The 21,138-nt window shown below is 36.2% G+C and overlaps 1 protein-coding gene across 5 annotated transcripts in view; it reads left to right on the top strand.

Annotated features, from left to right (window-relative positions):
- The window catches only part of LUZP2 (leucine zipper protein 2), a 510,394-nt gene that overhangs the window by 224,906 nt on the left and 264,350 nt on the right, over window positions 1–21,138 (top strand). For 4 of the 5 annotated variants that reach the window (XM_040495599.1, XM_040495596.1, XM_040495595.1 and 1 more), the window contains exons 2-4: window positions 11,574–11,691; window positions 15,208–15,278; window positions 20,177–20,258. In XM_040495599.1, the coding sequence (XP_040351533.1) occupies window positions 11,574–11,691; window positions 15,208–15,278; window positions 20,177–20,258 (271 nt within the window). The remainder of the gene's footprint in view (window positions 1–11,573; window positions 11,692–15,207; window positions 15,279–20,176; window positions 20,259–21,138) is intronic. The other variant, XM_040495598.1, reaches the window with a different exon arrangement.

The following is a 21,138-nucleotide window of genomic DNA, read 5'->3' as shown; positions in this document are numbered from 1 at the left end:
AGTAAATGAATGATGATGAAATGGACAAATTCCTAAAAATAATGTATATTACTCGTATTGACATAGGGAAAATTAAGATATGTGGATAGTTGAATATCTATTTTTTTATTTTATTTTTTTGTTTAATTTACATCCAAGTTAGTTAGCATACAGTGCAACGATTTACCCATTTAGCCCATCCCCCCCTCCGACAATCCCTCCAGTAACCCTCTGTTTGTTCTCCATATTTAAGAGTCTCTTTTGTCCCCCTCCCTGTTTTTATATCATTTTTGGTTCCCTTCCCTTGTGTTCATCTGTTCTGTGTCTTAAAGTCCTCATATGAGTGAAGTCATATGGTATTTGTCTTTTTCTGACTAATTTCGCTTAGCTTAATACCGTCTAGTTCCATTCACATAATTGCAAATGGCAAGATTTCATTCTTTTTGATTGCCGAGTAATACTCCATTGTATATATATACCACTTCTTCTTTATCCATTCATCCATCAATGGACATTTGGGCTCTTTCCATACTTTGGCTATTGTTGATAGTGCTGCTATAAACATTGGGGTACATGTGCCCCTTCAAAACAGCATACCTGTATCCCTTGGATAAATACTTAGTAGTACAATTGCTGGGTCATAGGGTAGTTCTATTTTTAATTTTTTGAGGAACTTCCATACTGTTTTCCAGAGTGGCTGCACCAGTTTGCATTCCCACCAGCAGTGCAAAAGAGATCCTCTTTCTCTGCATCCTCGCCAACATCTGTTGTTGCCTGAGTTGTTAATGTTAGCCATTCTGACATGTGTGAGGTTGTATCTCATTGTGGTTTTGATTTGTATTTCCCTGATGATGAATCAAGCATGTTTTCATGTGTCGGTTGGCCATCTGGATTTCTTCTTTGGAGAAGTGTCTATTCATGTCTTTTGCCCATTTCTTCACTTCATTATTTGTTTTATGGGTGTTGAGTTTGATAAGTTCTTTATAGATTTTGGATACTAACCCTTTAACTGATATGTCATTTGCAAATATCTTCTCCCATTTTGTAGTGCCTTTTAGTTTTGCTGATTGTTTCCTTTGCTGTGCAGAAGCTTTTTATTTTGATGAGGTCCCAACAGTTCATTTTTGCTTTTGTTTCCCTTGCCTCTGGAGACTTGTTGAGTAAAAGGTTGCTGTGGCCAAGATCAAAGGGTTTTTGCCTGCTTTCTCCTCCAGGATTTTGATGGCTTCCTGTCTTACATTGGTCTTTCATCCATTTTGAGTTTATTGTTGTGTATGGTGTAAGAAAGTGGTCCAGGTTCATTTTTCTGCATGTCACTGTCCAGTTTTCGCAGCACCACTTGCTGAAGAGACGGTCTTTATTCCATTGGATATTCTTTCCTGCTTTGCCAAAGATTAGTTGGCCATACATTTGTGGGTCCATTCCTGGGTTCTCTGTTCTGTTCAACTGATCTGAGTGTCGGTTTTTGTGCCAGTACCATACTGTCTTGATGATTACAGCTTTGTAATACAGCTGGAAGTTTGTTGAATATCTATTAAAACATTAAATCTGTAACTAAGGACCTTCTAACAAAGGAAACTACAGATCAGATGATTTTACTTGTCAATTCTACTCATTCAGATAAGAAATATTACCAACCTTCCAGAAATACTTTCAGATAACAGGAAAAGAGAGCATACTTCCCAATTTTTTTATGAGCTAAACATTACCTAGATACAAAGCTTTACATCACTATAATGACAAAGGGCTTTTATGACTAAATTGCTCTGTGAAAATGAATGTAAAAATCCTAAATAAAATATTAGCAAATTGAATCTAACATAATTATATATGATAAACAAAATGATTGATTTCAGTAATGAGAGTTTGATTTAATGTAATCATTAACCGTATGCAAAATGAATCAGTAAGCCTTAATCATATGCAAAATGAGTCCGTGTCATTTGGCACATTAATACTGTAAAAGAAAAAAATGTATGTGATCTTCTCAATGGATGCATTTATGAGACAAGTTTTTTTTGCTTATTTATTTATATATTTATTTATTCATTCATTTATGTAAATTCAAGTTATTTAAGATACAGTGTAGTATTGGTTTCAAGGGTAGAACCCAGTGATTCATTACTTACATATAACACCCAGTGCTCATCCCAACAAGTGCCCTCCTACTGCCCATCACTCGTTTAGCTCATTCCCCCATCCACCTCCCCTCCAGCAACCCTCAATTTGTTCTCTTTAAGCATTTCTTATGGTTTGCCTCCCTCTCTGTTTTTATATTATTTTTCCTTGACTTTCTCAATGTTCATCTTTTGTGTTTCTTAAATTGCACCTATGAGTGAAGTCTTATGATATTTGTCTTTTTCTGACTGATTTATTTCATTTAGCATAATACACTCTAGTTCCATGTTTGTTGTTGCAAATGACAAGATTTCATTCTTTTTGATTGCTGAGTAGTATTCCATTGTGTGTGTATCTTATATATATATATTATATATACACCACATCTTCTTTATCCATTCATCAGTGGATAGACACTTGAGCTCTTCCCATGATTTGGCTATTGTTGATAGTGCTGCCCTTTCAAATCAGCATTTTTGTATCCTTTGGATAAATAGCTAGTAGTACAATTGTTGGGTCATTGGGTAGTTCTATTTTTAATTTTTAAAAAATGTTTATTTATTTCTTTAGAGAGAGAGAGAGAAAGAGAGAGAGCAATAGAGAATGAGCAGGGGAGAGGCAGAGAGAGAGAGAGGGAAAGAGATAATCCTAAAGAGGCTCCTCACTATCAGTACACAGCCTGATGCGGGGCTTGATCCCACAAACCAGAGATCATGACCTAAGGGGAAACCAAGTCAGATGCTTACCCAGCTGAGCCACCCAGGTATGCCTCTGTTTTTAATTTTGTGAGGAATCTCCATACTGTTTTCCAGAGTGGCTGCACCAAATGTATTCCCACCAACAGTGCAAAAGTGTTCCCCTTTCTTTCTCATTGCTGCATAGTACTCCATTGTGTATATAAACCACAGTTTCTTTATCCATTCATCAGTTGATGGACATTTAGGCTCTTTCCATAATTTGGCCCTTTGTAGCAACATGTACGCAACTGGAGAGTGTGATGCTAAGTGAAATAAGCCATACAGAGAAAGACAGATACCATATGTTTTCACTCTTATGTGGATCCTGAGAAACTTAACAGGAACCCATGGGGGAGGGGAAGGAAAAAAAAAGAGAGGTGGGAGAGAGCCAAAGCATAAGAGACTCTTAAAAACTGAGAACAAACTGAGGGCTGATGGGGGGTGGGGGAGGGAGGGTGGGTGATGGGTATTGAAGAGCGCATCTTTTGGGATGAGCACTGGGTGTTTTATGGAAACCAATTTGACAATAAATTTCATGTATTTTAAAAAAAAGTGTTCCCCTTTCTCCTCATCCTCACCAGCATCTTGATTCACCAGTTGTTGATTTTAGCCATTCTGACAGGTGTGGGGTGGCATCTCATTGTGGTTTTGATGATGGGTGATGTTGAGCATCTTTTCATGTGGCTATTGGCCATATGGATGTCTTCTTTGGAAAAATGTCTATTCATGTCTTCTGCCCATTTTTGAATTGATTATTCATTTTTGGGGTTTTGAGTTTTATAATTCTTTATATATTTTGGATATTGATCCTTTATTGGATATGTCATTTGCAAATATATTCTCCCATTCCATAGGTTGCTTTTTAGTTTTGTTGATTGTTTCCTTCACTGAGACAAATTTTTACTGTGATACTGCTATATTACAAATTACTCCAAAAGCTTTATGGCTTAAAATAACAGTGTTTGAACTCATGTTGAAGAGTCGTTGGGGTGTTTCTGCTTCAGAGTTTGAATCAAATTCAGGTTTGCTCCACATGATTTCTTTTTGAAGAAGCCTGAAGTTGCAGTAGTTATCTGGGGCAATTTCTTCATGTGGTCATTAGCAGGAGAACAAGAAACTAAGAAAAATCAGATAAACATCCTTTACAGTCTTCAGTGTGTCATGTCCATTAACATTCCATTGAAGTGTCACATGACCGAGTGAATGGTGTGGGGGTTTTTATCCTGCCTACATTTGCATTAATGGAAAGGATGGGAGGAATGAAAGAGCGGTGCACAATTAATAACATATACTACAATGAAAAAAAATATATGTTTGACACCATTCAGATTCCATTAACGAATAAAATTGAACAGAGTTAGAAACCAGAAATAGAAGAAAACATGTTTACATTTGATTTTTTAAAAACTTAGAAATTGACCAAAAAGCCTATAGGAAATACCGTATTTGTGGTATTGAAATCTCTTTCCCCTGTAATCGGGAATAAGAAAAAGGTGCAATGTGGAATAAACAAAGGATTTTACATCACAAATTGTATTGAACGTTGTAGAATAGATCCTTGGTCCTTAATAACAGGTAATATAAAGAAATTAAATAGAAGACTTAAGAATTGAAAAAATAAAAAACTATATTTTTGCGGACAATATGGTTATACTTGTAGAAAATACAAAATATTCCACTAATATTTTATAGTTGATAATTTTCTGAATGCAAAATCATATACCAAAATCCATATTTTAATGTACTAGCAATATACAATTATAAATGAATGTGTTTGTAAGAGATAACATTTATAATCAGATAAAAATTTTTTTCAAATATTTATAGATTTAAGTGGTACAACTCCAGTGAACTACTCTGAATATAAAAGATTAATAAATTAGTCTATATTTATAATGTCAATATCTATTAATCAAAAGACACCATTAAGAGATCAAAAATTCCAACAGCAGAATAATTATATTTTCAACACATTTAACCATGAAAGGGCTCATGTATGGAATATATAAATACAACCTACAAATTAATAAACAGTGGGCAAACCAATGGGAAAAAGGCAAAAGGCATGAGCAGGCATTTTATTGAAAAAAATATTTATTTATTCATTTATATTTAAAGTTTATTTCTTTTTGGAAGAGAAAGAAAGTGTGAGTTGGGGAGGAGCAGAAAGAGAGGGAGAGAGAATCCCAAGCAGGCTCCACACTGTCATTGTGGATCCTGATGGCTTGAACCCATGAACCGTGAAATCATGATCTGAGCCAAAGTCGACACTTAGCTGACTGAGCCATCCAGGTGCCCTAAAAATAATATTTAAATCATTTTTGTAAAGTACTTACTTTGAGTCAACCAGTAAAATACAAATTACAGCTAAAGCAAACTGCTATTGTGCAACCGGTAGGGTGACTGAAAATTGAAAACTATAATACCGTAGTATATAAGAATTTGAAACAATTGAAATTCTTCACCTCTCCTATGCTATAGCAGATTTGGAAAATTCTTTGGCAGTATTTACTGAAGTTGAAAATGCACGCCCTCTAATAAGCAATTCCTTTCTTAGATATATACTTGGCATACATTTACTTGCATGTTAAATATAAGGCATATGAAATATTCATATTCTTATTCATAACAGTTGAAAACTGGACAAAAACAAAGGTATGCATCAGCACTAGCATACACACACTGCAATATGATTATTCATTACTATACTGTGTGGTGATAAAACTTAACTATTCTCCAGGGAACCTGACTCCAGAAGCTTCTGACTCTTGGTTTTGACTCAGGCATGATCCCATGGTTGTGGGATCGAGCCCCACGTTAGGCTCCATGCTGAGCGTGGAGCCTGCTTAAGATTCTCTCTCTCTTCCTCTGCCCCTCTCCCCTGCTCATGCTCTCTCTCTCCAAAAAAACATTTTTTAAATGAACTATTTCTCCACACAATATGGAAGAGTGTTACAAACTCCATGTTGTATAAAACCAAATAAAAGGAGACATATTCAGTAATTTCATTTGCACAGATTTCAAACATAGGCAAATACTTATGAAGTAAGAGAAGTAAGAATATTAGTTATATTTGAAGAGGAGAAAGAATGTAATAAATGAGTGAAGTCAATATCATCTGGGGTGTATTATCTATTTTTAAAATTCTTATGTATTTACTTTGTGTGAGTTCATGAAATGTGCCTGGGGATTACGGGTTTTTTTTTTCTTTTCTTTTCTGCATAAGTACCACAACTCAATTACAAAAAAAAAAAAGTCCTAAGAAAAATGGTATCATCTGAAAATTACAGCAAATAGTTGCATACATTGTAGTCACTGATGAAGCACAATGAATATAGCTATCTTAAAAACACAAGATAGAAGGTCTGCTATCATTTTTCTCTATTTAGCATTCTTTGGAGGTTTTAGCCAGTGCAATTTGCAAAGAAAAAAAAAAGTTGTGACTATGAGAATAAAAAATGGTTGATACCATTCAAAGATAATACCACTGCCTAGTTGTAATAGCCAAACAAATCAACTAAGTAACTCCAGCAAGTACTAAGTTTGTTTAATAAGGTATTTGGAATCAAGATCAACTTAGTAGCTTTAAAAGAAACTAACAACATTCATTTAGGCAATGGAATGGAAAAATCCATCCACAATAACAACAGGTCTAACAAGAAATGAGCAAGAACTCTTTGAAGTAACTTTAAAGCATTTCTGAATCATATAAAAGTTGTTAAATAATATATGAGACCACCTACCTTTGGGATTGAAAGATACTCTCTTGTTATCTGTTTCCTTAAATATAATACAAATGCAGTTTCAATTAAATTCCCTATGGAAGTTTATTATGAAATTGACAAGATCATTCCAAAATTCACTGAGAATACACAAATACAGAAAAATTAGCAATAAAACTATAAAAACAAAAGTGGGAAATCTAGAAAATAACAAAATGTAGCACACAGCTTTAATAATTAAACCATGGAATGGTGTTGGAACAAATTCATCAATACATCAGAATAGATCATAACCACTTCTAAAGAACAGCATTGGAGTGGAGAAGATCTATTTGTGCAAGAGCAATATGGAGGCCATAAATTTAGGAAAAGATTTATCTTCACGTATATTTAAAAGAAATTGGGGAGTTAGGAAATCTAAAAATCAATAACAGACTTACAAAAAATATTTTCCCCATAATAGACAGTTAAAAACCATACTGGGCAGAAATTTCTATAAGTCAATAGATTAAAAAACTGTTAAGGGTTGAGTCATACACCCCAAAATTCATACTTTGAAGTCCTAATCTACAGTACCTTTGATGTAACATCATTGGGAGATGGGTGTTTATAGAAGCTGTCAAGTTAAAATAAGGCACTAGAGTGGGCTCTAAACTAATCTGAGTGATGTCCTTATAAAAATGGAAAATTAGTCACAGAGTCACACATAGAAGACAATGTGAAGACACATAGGAAGAAGACGGCCATCTGTAAGCCAAAGAGAGAGTCTGGGACAGATCTTTCCCTCACGGTCCTCATAAGGAATTGACTCTACCAACATCTTGATTTTCAATTTCTAGTCTCTAGAATTGTGAGACAAATTAAAATTTCTGTTGTTTGAGCTACCTGGAGCTCAATTCTCTAGAATTGTGAGACAAATTAAAATTTCTGTTGTTTTAGCTACCTGGAGCAGCAGCCCCAGCAAGCTAATACAAAAATTAACCCAAAATATGAGTGGGTAAAAGGCATACTTAGATCATTCATAAGGGCAGAAATGCAAGTACTAATGAAAGTTATGAAAATATAATTAATCTTTCCAGTGAAGTGATCGAAATTTTGTCCTAGAGAAGGTACAATTTTTCACTCATGCCATGAACACATATTAAGTAAAGGCGGAAAACAATTTCCAGTTCAGGTGAATGTGTTGAGAAGAATACCAGAATACTATACTGATACTAGAAGTATAGACTAGGAAAGCAATATACTAGTACCTATAAAAATTAACACGTTAACTTTGGAGTGAAATATTTCTATTTCTAAGAATATATGCCATAAGAATTTTCATTAAGATATATTTGTGAGTTTTTTTCCGGTGAAATATATTTGTACCCACATATGTGGATTTCATTACTTTTTAAGAGAGAAAGAAAACTTGAAAACACCCTAAATGTCCCGTGGTAAAGTATGGTAAAATATAAGTGCGTGGATTTTAATATGTGTAGACATGGAAAGAGCTCTGAGATATACAAGCCAATTGCAGAGTACACTTCTAGGAGGATCATATAAATATAAAAAAAATATATGTATGTTATGGGAAAAATAACCTGCATTGGGAGATAAATATGCACTCGTGTAAATGCAAGAAAGTGTGAGAAATCCAGTGCTTTCATTAAGGTTACTTTTCTCCTTTTATAAGAACTTTGAATGACTGAATCTGGAGTGGTGCTATTAATTAGCACTTTCTATGATATTTCCCTGTGACTAATATATAATCACAAAATTGTGATATAAAATTTTGATATAATCACAAAAATTATATCCTTTTTGTGGCTTTCAGTTTACTGACCTGAACAAAAAAAGGATTTAAATTGGTTCTCCTTTCCACATGAATTCATCTGAAGGCCAAAATGGTGATAGAATTAAAAGATTATTGTAAATACTAAAAAAGGAAATGCTATTCCTAATTTTACTTAATGGTAAATAAAAATGGCAACAATATTCAATACCAAAGACATATATGCAATAGTGAAGGAAGAAGTAATACATAATAAGTTCTACAATGGCACAGTGAATATTTAACTATGATAAATGCCTAGTCAAGTCACGGTATTCTTCCGGAGTACTGGCTAAGACATAGGACTCTGAAGGCTGACTGATCTACCACACCCTTAATAGAAATGTGTTCTGGAAAGTTACCATCCCTGTGACTCAGTTCCTTCAACCCTACTGTGGGGTTCATGCTACTACTTATCTGACAGAGTTGTGCAAATTAAGTGAGTCAATATGTATGATATCACATCTTATATGTAATACATTACCAATGCATGTTATTAAACACTGTGATTTATTCTGGTCATTTAAGGTAATTTTGGAGATGTGTTTATTGTCACAAACATTCAGGGGAAACAAATTGGGATATGAACTAAAGCTGAATAGTTAGAAATAGATGGAAATCTGCCTTGCCCATCATCATAGGACTTTGCTAGAGAGACTGAGAGGAGACCTGGGACACTGTTCACCAGTGGAAATCTAAAGGCCATGGGGAGATAGTGAGGTTCTTAGCAAGGGAGCATTCCAATTTCCTTCAAACAAGAATACAAAGACCACTAGAAAACAACAGTTAAAAAATGATTAAGGAAAAAAACAAAAACAAAAACAGGGGCACCTGGGTGGCTTAGTTGATTGAGCATCCAAGTCTTGATTTTGGCTCAGGTCACGATATCGAGTTTCATGAGACTGAGCCCCACGAAGGGCTCCGAGCTGACAGCATGGAGCCTGCTTGGGATTCTCTCTCTGCCTCTCCGCCACTATGTGCACCCTATCTCATGAGAAAAAGAAATTTACATAACCCAATAAATGTATTAGAAACCTATTGTAGATTGTAGACTCAGTTCCTTTATAGTTCTGCAGTAAGACTGAAAATTTAAAAAACTAGAAAATTGAGCCATTTTCTTGCAAGTTTGGAATTGAACTTGTCAACCTGACTTTAACTAAAAAAACTGTTTTTCATATGACTTCTCTCTCAGTAAAGGGCTGTGTCCAACAGTTGCCAAGGCAGAAACAGGCCAGTGCCCTGCCTCTCCTTCCTCATAACACACACAGACAAAAGATGTTTTAAAAAATTGGGGCGCCTGGGTGGCGCAGTCGGTTGAGCGTCCGACTTCAGCCAGGTCACGATCTCGCGGTCCGTGAGTTCGAGCCCCGCGTCAGGCTCTGGGCTGATGGCTCAGAGCCTGGAGCCTGTTTCCAATTCTGTGTCTCCCTCTCTCTCTGCCCCTCCCCCGTTCATGCTCTCTCTCTCTGTCCCAAAAATAAATAAACGTTGAAAAAAATTTAAAAAAATAAAATAAAATAAAAAAAATTATATATTATTGATTCAATTTTGCTTGTTTCGCTGAAATCAGTGCAAGCTTCTCTGTCTCTGCTTCCTCTAATCTTTTTTTAATTGTTTTTCATGGTTTTTTTTTTTTTTTTTTTTTGTGAGAGAGAGAGTGAGTGAGTTTGTGTGTGGTGGGGGAGGGGGACGGTCAGGAAAAAGGGAGAGAATCCCAAGCAGGCCTCATTCTGTCAGCACAGACTAGGGGCTCTATCCCAGGACCCCGTGATCATGACCTGAGCTGAAATCAAGAGTCAGACGCTTAACCCACTGAGCCACACAGGTGCCCCTCTGCTGCTTCTAATCTAATTTAAGCCACCACAAATTTTTCTCTGGATTGTTGCTGTGGGCTTCCTTTCTCCAGGTTTTTCCCTCTTCCAGTTTACTCTCCAGTTTTTAGCCAGGAAAATCTTTACAAAACATAAATCTGACCATGTCACTCCCTGTGTAATTATTTATTTTCAAATTGTGAAAACTCCTGTTACTTAAGCATCTTGCATCTGTTTTTTTCATGCTTTCCACATCCTCATTTAGCAGGAAGTCCCAACCCCTGAGTTAGGACTCCAAACCTTCTGATACTTATGCACTTTTCAAAAATTCAGTGAGCACATTTTTATTAGTATTTACATGTGCTTTCCCCTTTTCTATAGCTAATTGCTATTTCTCTTAACAAGTTCATTTTATATTTTGTACTACTTTTTTCCAGGAAGTCTTTCCTGGATTAGCAACTCTCCTATGTGCTCCAATTGATTATTTTAGCCTCTCTCTCTCAGTTACAGTTCTGGGCTGCCCTGGCAATTATCTTTTTCTTTGTCTACATTTTCCCCATACACACACACACACACACACACACACACACACACACACACCATAGCATACATAAACATACCTTACCTGCTCATTTATGCCTTGAATAGGAACTTAGGATAGTAACTTGGTCCTTCTGAGCTCAATTATTTTATATTTGCAAAATGAGAATTACACTACTGGCCTTCTTACAAAGACCATATGAAAAAAGTAAAAGAAAATATGTGTATATATATGATATGGAGTTAAGTAAGTCTTTCTTTCATGAAAATTAACAAGTCTGTTCAAATTTTACTCTGATTACAATATTTATTGACTGATTTCATAGATATTTTGTTTTTTCCCGTTCCTCTTTAATAGCAATAGACATTCTTAGACATGTTTGCAAAGGGGTGCCTTTTCAGTGGACTTCTTTCCCTACACAGCAGGGATAAAACAAGACCCCGACATTCTGCTCTGGCTCTGTCCCCAAGTGTGTCTCCCTGATGTCAGAATCTGTTTGTGTCTTTGGGATACGTTGGTTCAAATCATATCTCTTTGCTGTTTGGAAAAATAACTGTCTTCCAAGAGGTGCCTGATAAGCTATGTTATATCTATCAAAGATATACAGTATTGTTCTGGAAACTCTCTGTAGCCTGGAGGGTCCTCAATGCAAAATGAAACCTTTGTTATACAGCTCTTTGGTTTTCAGTTTTCCCCTTTTAGATGAAAGAGGACAAATAAAACATCCTAGTAAGTAAGGTTTCAATTAATCTTGATTTTGCTTTAAATGCGAGGGCTTGTGATTATTTTTAAAGTGGCCAAAGCCACATGGGAGCATTTGAGGGGCTCTCATGCGATTTTTTTCTGTGTTAGACAGGACTATGAAGATCTAGAAAAGCAGCTGAAAGAAGTCTTTAAGGAGCGAAGCAACATCCTCCATCAGCTGACAAAGACATCAAGAGAACTTGATGGAATTAAAGTCAACCTTCAGGTGAGATGAAAACTAAATTTCCTGGCTGCAAAGGACTTGGCCTGTCTCGGTGGATTAGCATTAAAAGACTCCTGCATTTTTTTCTTTACCAGTTTTGAATATGTTTTCTGGGCTTGACCATGGGAGTTATTTATTATCATATGAGCTTTAAAAAGAAATGCCATTTGAAATGCAGTCTGGGAATCTGTGGTTTGCAAATTCAGAAAGGAGAAAATTGTGTGCTTGGCAAGGCCATCAGTTTCTCAAGCTTCTAAGATCAATTTGCCCCCTGTGTTTTTTATATTATAAAATGATGAAAACTAATTATGACCAAGAGTTGAATGAATATAGGGATGATCTCTAGAAGAGAATTTGAATTCCACAAAGGACAGTTCTCAAGATTCTTTAATAAACCTCATTACTAAAATGGGTAAATGCCTTAGAAAGGTGAGAGTCAGCTATGAAAATGTATGAATACTCAGTGAAATCCCAATCAAAAACCAGAGACAAGATCATTATCTAAAAAAATTTTTTTCTGAAATATCTTATATTTTAATATTTGCTTGAATATTGAAATTATTGAGGACATAATGCATACTAAAAGCTTTGCTGTTTTATAGAATTTAATTTTCAGAATATATCTCTGAGATGTGTACTATTAATGTGATTTTTCTTGTTGCACATGAGGAATTATGCTTAGAGAAGATAAGTTATTTTTGAATGTCGCAAGGGAAGCCAGGGTTTCAGTACAGGAAGTCTGGCTTCAGGGCTTGTCTGTTAGTTACTGCACTGAACCATGCTTCTGAACCATGTGGAGTCACTGTTATCCTTAGCTTTTTATTCCATGAAGTTGATAAGGATGATGATGGTGTCAGTCGCCACTCCAGTCTATTGAACATGGTCTCAGGGTCTTGCATTAGGTATTCTTTGTATAATTTCTATTTAATTTTTACATGAACACTATGCTATGGCTGTCTTGTAAGTGGGAAAACGAGAGTTAGAGAAAGGTTAAGAAACCATGGAGGACACAGTGAGAATTAGGTGGCAGAGCAGGTATATGAGCACAGCGCCCAAGCTCTTGTTCCTGAAGTTATGTTACAACTTGAGAACATAAAAATAAAGAAGCACAAAACCCACCCACATTCCATTAGAACACAGAGATGAGTATCAGGGCGGTAACAGTGCTAAGATGGAAGAATACATAGAATGTTAGGAAAGCCCTGACTTGGATAAAAAGGAAACTAAGTCAATTTCTACAGGAAGCTGATACCAGAGTTACATCTTATCCTTAAGTAGAAATTCACCAGTTACATGGGGCTACAAAGAGTGATCAGGAGGCCTGGCCCCTTCTCAGAGGCATGGAATACCTGCCACTTTGAGATTATTTCAAGCATATGGTTAGATGCCCATGTATGGTCAGGAAACTCAGTGTGTCTACACCAGCAGCCTAAGTCAAGACACCCAAGTACAATCTGGAAAATTGCTTGACAACAATATATAATTTCATGGATTCATGGTTTTTAAAAGGGTAACAATCCTACCACTAAATGTCATTTTTTAAAAAGCCTTTTTCCATTTTCTGTAAGCCATTGTGCAAGATATTTTTCATTTTTTATCTTATTAAATGCTCTTAGCAACCTCTTCACAAAATTAAGGTAATATTTCACTCATAAAATGAAGAAGCAAGATTCAAATAGGCCAAGGAAGTGCCCAGTCACACATCTAATAAATGGTGATTCTAGGTTTTAAACTAATAGTGAATAACTACATAACCCATTCCACATTTTCCTCCCAGTGGAACTTCATGAAGAAAGGAGTTTTGAAAGTTGTTATAGTTTTCTCTGTAACCATAGCCTCTGGATGGAATGGTAATATAGGTCAGCCAATAAGCACTACATTGATTAATTCGTACATAAATCAACCTTTAGAATCCTTAAAGGAACTAAGAATATTTTCCAAGAAGTGAACCTCACTTCCTCAGATGTTGCTGGATAAATAATAACCAAGGACGCCCTAGCTTTTCTCATTATATACACTTTGCTGTATCTTCCCTTTTCATTTCTGCATCTCATGTTTTTTTGTTTGTTTGTTTGTTTGCTTCTTTTGTTTTGATTGTAAATGTCTTGAAGACAGTCATCCGCTTCATCTTGGTTTCCGTCAGAATGCCCAGAATATAGCAGATGGTCAGCAAATGAATAGGCCTATTTTATTGCACTGCTCATCACGTGTTTTTCCACATCTGTTTTGCCCTTTGAGTTTTTTCCAATAAATGTCTAAAGTAGACTGTTCAAAAATCGCATCCCTGTTTTTCACCTAAGGAAGTCAGAGGGCAGATTTTGTGACCCGCCCCAGGTCATATGACCATGATGCACTTTGAGCTATGAATCCCATGATTGGCAATGCCCTCCATCCCTTCCTCATCCTACCCTCTTTGTATGTTATATAAAGCTATTCTTTCCAAATAAGCGAAACGCCTTTTATTGGCTGCTTCCTAATTATGACCTCTGTCAGTTATTTTAGGGAAGAAGTTTCTCTTATGCAGTTCAGCCCACCACATCCATATCAGAATGCTGATCCCGCTGTATGAAAATTATCTGATTTTAGCCTTAGACTCTACAATTTGTGAAGGCAGATGTCATCCCTCTGCACAGGACTTTGCATAATTCATGAGAGATATTTGTTAAATAGGTATTAAGTAAAGTATTTGCCATTCCTAAGATTGTTAATTTTCTACCTGCCACAGCTGCTTTTCCTGCAAATAATATCACTGCCCCTTTCAACATCTAATATCAAGAAAGATAGGTTACCCTGTTAAATAGTTTATTGACTATAAATAAGAAAGTTATTAGGGAAGGCTTAATGGGCCAGATTCTATAACGAGAATAGCTCAGTGGGCTTTTCTGTTTTAAGTCACAGTCTGTGGATGCTGGATTTGCCAGAGTAAATAAACACTAATGACTGAGGTGGTACATATTGTTTCTCTTAATACCCTATCTTTTCATACCAGTTACAATTTTACATGGCCCTTGTTTTCCTGTGCATGCTGCTGCATTACTCATTAAGAATAAATAGACAAGACCAAACAGGTACATGTTTTTTGGCTGCTTTGATCTTGCATTATGTTATTACATAGCTGATTCAGAGACGTCTTTTATGTCCCTTTGTATTTGTAGAAACTATGCCAGAGCTGGTTTAATATGGCTGCAAAGAACACAGCTAAACTTCAACGGAAGAGCAAAAGATGTGTTTTCTACTTGCTTGTAAAGAGACCTAAATATTAGGAGAGCATTCTCCCCTCCGTCGAACCTCTAAGGGCTGAGAGACTCAGTATATTCGCTTTCACCACTGTGTAGCACCTATCCTGTGCTTGGTGTCATGAATTCTCATGGGCACCTTAGAGCCATGAGGACCATCGTGGCCTCATTTGCACATTCTTGTTCCAGGGCCATAAGAGCAGTTACACCTGTGCCATAGAGACAAAAGTGAGCCTCACTGTGTCACTTGAATAAGATTTCCTTTTCCCACTTTTCTTATCAGTCTTTGAAAAACGATGAGAAAACTTCCAAAACTGATGTTCAGAAGCTTCTGGAAATAGGTCAGAGACAAAGGTAAGACTGTGCTTTCCTTTAATTTTCTCAATTCTTTCTTTTTCCCCATAGTGTGAAAAACTCCACATTCAGAAATTTCACAAAAATCACTTCATTCTAAATGCATTAATTCATTTATCTTCTTACTTGAATGCGTGAGGATCTTGTTCAAATGAAGCTTTGTATGCAATAAATCTATGGTGGGGTTTGAAATTGTGCATTTTCAACAGGTTCTCTGGTGATGGTTATGCTATGCTGCTTGTCTGCAGATCACAGAGTGTTCATGGATCTGTGGTATTTTCCTCTATTATCCTAGTAAGACAGACCCTGATAAATCTGCCCATCAATAGACACGTCCAATAACATGTTTAATGGCATCAAAACTTGATCATAGTGTTAATGGTGGGGTGGTAAGGAATGGGGTAATCTTATTAACAGCGTAAGTAGAATTAGTCTAATCTTATTAGTGTTGGATTGTGGTTTTTTTTTTTTTGAAAGAAGTGTGTTGTGAGTAGATTTCTATGCAGTATAATATGATTTGAAATTGCCTCTCAAAGGAAAAAAAAGATATTTTAAGGTAGAAACAAGCTAGCATTTGTATACATTTACTAGAGGCTCTCTTAGATGCTTTATATATATTCTCCTATTTCACCTCATAATTACCGTATAAAGTAGATATGATTTCCCTATTTAATGGATAGGAAATCATTGCTCCAAGGCTTAAATGAGTTGATGAGAGATGTATTAAGTGGAATTTGCTCTGTTGTGTCTTACCCCGTGGCGACACCCTTTCACATTAGTTCATTGATCACAAAACACAAAACTCCAAAAAAGCTTATACACACCATGTAGTCCCTTCTCATTGTCTTGTATCTTCTCCACTGTCCTTACCTTCTGACCCAGAAACCTCTCATTGGCATATATTCAGATCGAGCTGATGACACATTAAAAATTTCAGATCTACTGTCCTATGTTGACTTTTTATTATTTTAATGAAATTATTATTTCTTAACATGAAATTGTCTTCAAAGTCAAGTATTAAAGAGCTTGTATAAGATAATTCGCTAGCATATTTCCAAAAATAGATCATTTTACGTGATTGTATTGGTTTGATATAAACTACCTCTAAAAACATGGTTACATTTATAAAGAATTTCAGATCATCATCTATACACTTGGTATGATATACAAACTACCAGATGATGGGCCAAGTCTTTCAATTAAATGGCAAAACAAACCTGATATTTTGGTATTACGATTTCAGTGTTTTACTCAAAATTAGAAAGCTTGTTTAAAATGTGCACCTTGTATAATGTACACAAAGTCAGAATGGAAAATTTGGTAAATTCTAACGGTTGGTAATTTCTCAAACAGATATGACATTTGATATATTAGTTTTTGTGATTACTTGCAAAGAGAGATATAAAAATCATGGCTACCTGAAGGTGAAGGAGACTGTGTATCTCATTTGAAAACAAGAGATACTAATAAACAGTAAAAGAGAAAAAAAAATCTTAGAATATAAAAATGTTAACTAATTTCAAATTTAGAAGTTTTATCTGACTCTGAAACAGTGCAATGCATTGTAGATGCCACTTGGCTATACATCCAGCTCTCAGTAACCTTTCATCCTCTGGGATGCTTGCCACCTGACACTTACGTGCACCAGTGTTCCCTAGAAGTCATTAGGACTTCAACGTCACTCACAGTTACAGAAACGAATCAATTAGAATTTCCCTCTTGGAACTGTAACTAAGAGGCATCTAATCAGTCTCTCTGTGTAGCTGAAACCAGACTGTGAGTAAGTAAACTCAGAGGCTATAATCGTGCAGAGAGAGCAGAGAGCACCTTGCTGTTGAGACAGAGAAAGGAATGCGTGTGCATGCATGTGCATAGTTTTGTGTGCACGTGCATGTGTATGAGAGAGAGCGAGCACACAAAAGTTGTGTTGGCTCTTGAGTGTTACATTTTGACAGCCTAGATGATACCCACAGAAGAGCTCCAGATCTAAACCATACCATATAAGGAGAGAGTGTGTACTTAAATGTGGAGACTTGGGGGGTTGGAGGGTAACCTAAAGTGTCTGAAAACTGCCTTAGAAAAAGTAATAATACATTTTATTCTCTATGGTGGTTGGTGGATGGAGATTCTAAGAAGGCAGTTTTGGACTCTCTGTTCCAAAGCATCGTACAGAATCGTGTTCTCTGAAAACAAAAATGATACATGGGGCAGCAGCAAGTTCTCCATCTGAGATGTTTTTACGATACAAGTTGTAAAAAAAAAAATGCCTTCCTGTAGTGTGATTTTGGTGTGTTTTCATATTTATAATTTGACATTGGAGGTGTATGAAACAGCTGGTCCAGATAGGACCCTAGAGTAGCAGCGATAGTTGGGTAAAACCCTGGAGTAGCAGTGATAGTTGGTGGAGGAGGCCTGCCCATGAGCAAGTCAGGAGTCCTCTCTCATAGGAGTGTAACTTTCCAAGGCTGTGAGGCAGAGACTTGGGGCTCGCTAAAGCACAGGAGCAGTGGGAATGTGTAGAGATAAGTCTGGAAGGTGAAAGAGGAGATGGAGATATTCAGAAGGTTCAAAAGATCAACTTTACCATTCTGTCTGATAGCTTTCTTTGATGTGAGAAAATGTGTAGAGTCCTCTACCTTCTCCAGTGTTTGTTAACAGCAGAAAGTGCTTTAACCTTTTAATTTTGTTTTACTCCCTACATTGCCTATAGATGTCAGTATGTGGGAATTTTTGAATATACATAGATACTCATTTTTATTTTTATAAAATATATTTTATAATTTTAAAATGTATGTATCATTTAAAATTCAATGATATTTTAATTTTTAAATATTTAAAAATGATAAAAAGTTAAATGATAAAAAATATTTATTTTTAAAATATTTAAATATTTAAAAATTGATTAAAAATGATAAAAAATTTAAAAACTTTTTAAATTTAAAAATGATAAAAATATAATTAATCATTGTAAAATTTTAGTATATTTTTTTTAACAGTTGGAAATATAATAGTTTGTATTTTCATTCAGTGCTTATTAATGATCTGCGTGTTAGGGATAGCATGTAGACCCTTTCTGCCCTCGTTCTTCCCTCCATCCCTCTCTCCCTCCCTCCCTCCCTTTGTTCTTTCCCTCCTCTTTTTCTGTCTCCACAGAGGTAGTGTAATGACTCCAGGGTTTGAACACATAGGTTCTAGAACACAATTTCACTACCTTTCTCCGTATCAGTTTTCTGCCTGTAGTATCATGTCATAGTTTGATGTGAACCTTCTAAGAGTGAGTGCCTGATGCATTGGAAGCCCACAATATATATAGATATTTCTATTCTATTATGCCACAAATGGTCTTTGTGGAAGATAGTAGAAACAATAACAGAAGCCCCAATTTTAAATGTTCATATATGAAACAATCCTGATCAATGCTACCTGTTTGAGGAAGGAATGGGAGCTGAGACTTAAATCCACTCTAAGCACCAGCATGTTACAAGCTTCCTCCAGGTGAACAGTAATTGTCTAAGAACCAATGTGACCATAACTATTTTACAACATGTTTCAGTTATATTGTACTTTGACAAACGAAGTCCAGATTGATTTTAAAAATCCTATGGACTCTCATTGATATTCCTGAAATTGATACTGGGACCTAAGAGTTTCTAAAGTAAGAAATCTAGGAGCGTCATTAAATCCCATTGGATGAAAGAACAGTCCACAGGTGTGCAAGATGAGATGGTCAAAGAATGAGCTTAGGGACCCAGAGTACTGCTGGAGGTTATGACAGAGATCTCATATTTATTAAATGATTATTTTCTAGGCTTTGTGCTAAGCATTTTGCCTACATTGTGTCATCTGAACGTCACTGCAAACCCATGAGGTAGCTCTATTAGTGTTCCCATTTTATAGATGAAGAAAATGGGTCTAAGACGGTACAGTCTTATCTCTAGTCTCTGTAGTGTGGTTACACGCAAAGGTTGCAGGGGTGGGTAGTCTTTTCCCATGAGAATGGGAATTTTAAATTAGTTTGAGTCCTGCTGGTAAGGCTGGGAAAGGTTTCTGTTTGGCTGTTGCTATTGCTTTGAAGGAGTTTATTCCTGTAGCCAGAATAAAACACACACACACACACACACACACACACACACACACACACACACACACACTAACCTTTATCTGCTATCAGAATTTTTTGAAGTGGCAGCTTAGGTAATAAAATGAAGGCACAGAAAGATAGTATGACTTGCCATATGAGTAAATCTTAAACCCTTGAGAGGAATGCGTAATTATGGAACTGTTTATATTTTTAACAAGTGAGGCAACATCCATGCGTAATAGTGAGCTTGAGACAAATGTGTAATACATGCAAGACATGTATTTCTTTTATTATCCCCAATAAATGAGGCAAGTCCGAAATAAGTCTCTTTTCTCTTTGTTTTTATAAAAAGTCCCAGGCCTTATAAAGCATGTCTAAAGTACACTGTCTTAGAATTAATCAATTAGAAGCATCCACAGGGAGTTGTAATTTTATCCTATCTGCAAGTCTGTGGCAACTTTTTTTTTTCTAACCAGCATGTTCATACCCTGGCATGCTGTCACTAAAATTAGCTTTTCAACTCTAATTATTATATTGATTTGATTTAACACATTATGCAGCTCACAGATGATTCACTCAGTGGGATTTTTATAAGACACAATAGCAAGGCGATTTTCTTTAAAGCTGTTAGTACTTGTATGGGAGAGAAAACTTTATTACTAGAATCCTTAGATACATCCTGTATGCTTAATCATGTCTCCATATACAGTTCTAGTTATCAGTTTCCTAAATGTATGTAGACACCAAAACCTCCTTTCATAATGTACATAGGAAATAATAGAATTGTGTTTCCCTTTTGCTCTCTATTTTCTGCTAGAGAACAAATGAAGTCTCTCCAGGAGGTCCTGCAAAATCAACTTAAAGAGACATCCGAGAAAGCAGAAAAACAACAAGCTACCGTAAGTATGTTTCTTCTTTGTGTCCTTTGCTTTGGTGCTAGGAGATTTTTTTTTTTCTTCCCCAAATCACCATGGAACAAACACTCCTGTAAAAAATAACAATACAATAAGGAAAATTCGGTCACCAAAATCATAAAAATACTTGGTCAGCATTCATTTCAAGGAAAGAGTTTTGTTGTATTTGATTGTTAGGGGTCTTCTAAATCCCAACCCTCATTTATGAATGAAAACAGAGGTCAAGAGTAGGACAAAAGTGCTGGTGTCAGCCCCATACCAATGGCTCCTGACTTGTGGCCTACAACTGACCTTGAGCTGAGTTAAGCTGTGTAGATCCCTACCTCTCATCCACTTAGCAGGAATCTCTCAGGGGCGGAGCCATATTCTTCCTGTTGAATCAACTCCACAGGTGATTCTGACACGCCCCTAGGCTTGAGAATCAAACTTCTCTCCAGATATTCTCACTGGATTTCTACTGTATTCTCCAGAACCACCTTATATACCATTTATGGTTAATGAGCCTTTTATCTTGCTTCTAGGACCCGAGTCTATTTTAAAATATAGTATATTAATGGAAAGTTTAAGGTGCAGTTAGGCCAACAGATCAGGAAATGACTACCATTGAGAGGATAGTTTATTTCTCACAATTCCCAAGACGGATGACATGCCATGGGACTGGTGACCACCCATGGAAGTACTTGGGTAGGTCATGAGGCAGAGGGAACTGTGGGCAAGAGTCTTTATTGTGGGTTCTGTGGGAAGGAATGGGTGAGAAGGTGTAAGCAGCACTAGGAGGAGTCAGTGTGAATGACTTCAGCAGGCTCTGGGATGTAAGGAATGCTTACCTGTACCTGCCCCTGGGGTGATCAGGGCAGGTGTATAG

The sequence above is a fragment of the Herpailurus yagouaroundi genome, unplaced genomic scaffold (genome assembly GCF_014898765.1).
Source record: "Herpailurus yagouaroundi ecotype Mexico unplaced genomic scaffold, PumYag 187, whole genome shotgun sequence".
Classification (NCBI taxonomy): domain Eukaryota; kingdom Metazoa; phylum Chordata; class Mammalia; order Carnivora; family Felidae; genus Herpailurus; species Herpailurus yagouaroundi.
This window is presented reverse-complemented; position numbering and strand designations above follow the sequence as displayed.